This window comes from Eretmochelys imbricata, chromosome 1 (assembly GCF_965152235.1).
Source record: "Eretmochelys imbricata isolate rEreImb1 chromosome 1, rEreImb1.hap1, whole genome shotgun sequence".
NCBI lineage: Eukaryota > Metazoa > Chordata > Testudines > Cheloniidae > Eretmochelys > Eretmochelys imbricata.
Window position 1 is genome coordinate 7912020 of NC_135572.1, and position 3555 is coordinate 7915574.

Sequence of the window (3555 nt, forward strand, 5' to 3'; positions counted from 1 at the left end):
TCCCTGGGTTGTACATCCTAGTGGGGGGAGGCATCAAATGTGGAGGGTCTGGGGCTCCTCACAGTGGCTGTGGCTCTCTGGGCAGCTCTTACCACAGCCTGGCTCTGGCTTCCAGCCTGGAGACAGGGCAGAGGGAGGGACCTCCAGGGAAGAGGATCCAGGATGAAATAGGTGGCTGTGTTTTTTGTCTCCCGTGCCTCCAGCCCTGGAGTCAGGTGATGAACTGACCCTTCACTTGACAAATGCCCTGATTATCCTCTCACGAAGATGTTTGCTTTTCACGCTGTACACAATTGGATTTATCAGAGGTGGGACCAGCAAGTAGACATAGCCCAGGACCGTTTGAAGCAAGTGAGAAGAGCTATTCCCGAATCTGTGTGTCACAGCCAGGCCAATGTCTGGCGTGTAGAAGACCAGGATGGCGCAGAGGTGGGAGACGCAGGTGTTCAGGGCCCTGAGGCACTCCGTGTGGGACGCGATGCTCAACACTGTTTTGAGGATCATCACATAAGAGAGGAAGATGAGCAGCAAGTCCAACCCCACCGTTAAGAGTGTAGAACACAAGCCATAGATGTAGTTGACTGTGATATCCGAACAAGCCATCCTCATGACCTCCTGATGCACACAGTAGGAATGGGAGAGGACGTTGTCTCGACAGTATCGGAACCGTTTCAGGAGAAAGGGAAGTGGGAATATTACAACCACCCCTCTTAACATAAAAGCCAGTCCCAATTTGGCTATTCTCGGTGGAGTTAGGATGGCAGCGTATCTCAGTGGGTTACAGATTGCGATGAAGCGGTCAAAGGCCATCAGTAAGAGAATGGAGGATTCAAATTTTGCAAGCGAGTGTATGAAGAAAAGCTGGGCAAAGCAGGCATCGAAGCTGATCTCCCTGGATTTGAACAAATATACGCCCAGTATTGTCGGTATGGTGACTATCGATAAGCCAAGGTCTGTGATGGCCAACATGGAAAGGAAAATGTACATGGGCTCATGGAGACTTTGATCTGTTTTTATAATGAACAGAATAACTGAATTTCCTGCTATGGAAATAACGTACATGAAACAGAAGGGGATAGAGATCCACAGATAGACGTCTTCCTGCCCAGGTATCCCGGTGAGAAAGAACACTGCAGAGTTCAAGCTGGTGTCATTGACAGCTGACATAATGTACTGGGCAGGTCCAAGGAGTTCTGAACTTTTCTTCCTGAAAGGAAAAAGAACAGGAAACTAGATAATATTTAGTGAGACATCTTTCTGCTCTCAGTGCAAGTCTAGAGACCCCCAGGAGCTCAATGAAGATGAGCAAAAGCATATCCTTGGATCCAAGGATAGGAAGATAGGCACTGCCGGACTGGATCAGACCTGTAGTCCATCTAGCCCCCTATCCAGTGGCCAGTTCCAGACGCTGCAGAGGAAGGTGGTAGAAGCTCTGCAATAGGCAGCTATGAATGACCTGCTCATCGGGAAAGTTTCCCCCTGACACCCACTAGTTAGACATAGTTTGTGGTGTGAATCACAAAAGTGTATAGCTCTTCCAAGACTCTTCTTTAAAAAATCCTCAAGACTGTAATTGGATTTTCTGGTTACGCATATAAGCATCCCCTCCCTCTTTGAATCCTGCTAAGCTCTTGGCCCCTTTGATATCTTGTGGCTGGGAGTTCTGCAGGCTATATGAGCACTGTGTGATTTTACAATTGTGACCTTTCCACAGACACCCTTTCTGGCCCTCCACTTCTGAGCATGGCCCATAGTACCATGACAGATGTATAAACACATGGCAAGTGCATGGTGAAAACAGTCATTGCATTTATCTGTCCTGCACTGAAGCTATTTATAAATGTGTTTCTTTGCATCATTATATATATATATAGTCTTTATTTGTTCCACTCCTGAGAGTTCAAATTATGCCACTGCATGTTTGCAGTATATGGGATAAATTCTTAGGTCCAGGTTCTTAATTCAATAAAATTGACTTCAATCACATTACTCCAGATTTACATGTGTAATTATGATCAGAACTGGGCTCTATTAACTTTCCCTTAACTAAGGTTCACATTAATACACTCTGACCCCCAAGAATCCCTCCATGGGAAGCTGGAGGGCATGGCCTGGCCAATGTTGCCTGACTCCAGAGAGTTTGATCATCCTACAAGCTTCCCTTCATCCTCACGGGACCGGCATCCTCTCTCCATCCAAATGTCTGTACATATTTTTTGGTAAGTTACAAGTTAACACAGACAGTTACTTCAGCGGGGCAGAGGAGGGGATGGTGTCCGAAATGGGTGAATATGCAAACACTAGGTTTACACTAATATCCGGTTCAGTGTGTATATACTTAAGCCATGGTCTGTAAGAGATAATGGCATAAATTGCATACAACCACTATTACACTCCCCTTTCAGCTCTCGTCTTTGCCTAAACACAGACCAGCAGTTCTCTTCTCTCAGTCCTTTTTGGAAAATCTTGCAGAGTGATTGAATGCACGACCCTGAATATAAGTGTTAGAAACAACTTCTGCTCAGTTACCAGGAGACAGTGTCACAGAATTGTTCACTGAACAAAGAATCAAGAGCACAAACCCATTCCACACAGTATTTAGAATACTTTTGACATACTTTCTAAAGAAAAAAACATTAAGCAATAAAGTTTCCATTGCTCCTTCCTGTAGAGATTCCAACAACTCTGCTGCTGGCTTTCAATATTCATTCATATAATGAAAGTTTGGTTTGTAATATTTGTATTACAATGAAAAGTTTTGGCACAATATTTACACATCTGTACTTTTGCACACATGTCAACCCATTCTTTCCCCTCTGACCTTCTCTCAGAGGCGACTTCTCAGGTTAGAGAGCAGCATAAAATGTCACATCCGTTATCTGGATTTCTTCAGAACCTGAACAGACTGAGCATTTCAGCCCCCACTCAGTCACTCGTCAGCAACCAAAAATCTAGTAGCTCCCCTGTCCATGGGTTAATAGCTGACGGGTTCTCCACAGGTTCTGTTCTGTCAGTCTGTAGCCTGTCTCCGGAGTGGTAACCGGCAATGGGATCAGAATAGAAAATATTCCTTCCCTGAGCTCTCACTCCCTAGTACAGAGTAACCCCAGCACCTCTTATTCACCCACGATGAGGGTTTGCAAGAAGTGGATTTCAAAGTCAAACACATGAGTATTCATGGAAATGCAACTTCATTTCCCACAGGTAAATTCTCTCTCTCTCTCTCTCTCTCTCTCTCTCTCTCTCTCTCTCACTGTGTCTATATTCTGCATTCATAAAATCCGTAGTACCCGGGAACGGCATTGTGACAGACATGGAGCTGAGCGGCCATAATCAATGCGTATGTTGAACCCAGTTCTTAGGATATGTGCTGTAGAGTTATATTGGGTTAACTATTGGGATGTTTATGTTTTGGCTGTGTCATAAATATAAAGGGAACGGTAACTATCTTTCTGTATGTAGAAAGAAAAGGAGTCCTTGTGGCACCTTAGAGACTAACCAATTTATTTGAGCATGAGCTTTCGTGAGCTACAGCTCACTTCATCAGATGCATAC

General features: G+C 44.8%; 1 protein-coding gene across 1 annotated transcript; it reads right to left on the reverse strand.

Annotated features, from left to right (window-relative positions):
* Positions 1-231: 231 nt before the first annotated feature.
* Positions 232-1167, reverse strand: LOC144279538 (olfactory receptor 51G2-like). The gene has a single exon (XM_077841089.1). It carries the CDS (start codon positions 1165-1167, stop codon positions 232-234), a length of 936 nt encoding a protein of 311 aa, XP_077697215.1.
* Positions 1168-3555: the final 2388 nt, after the last annotated feature.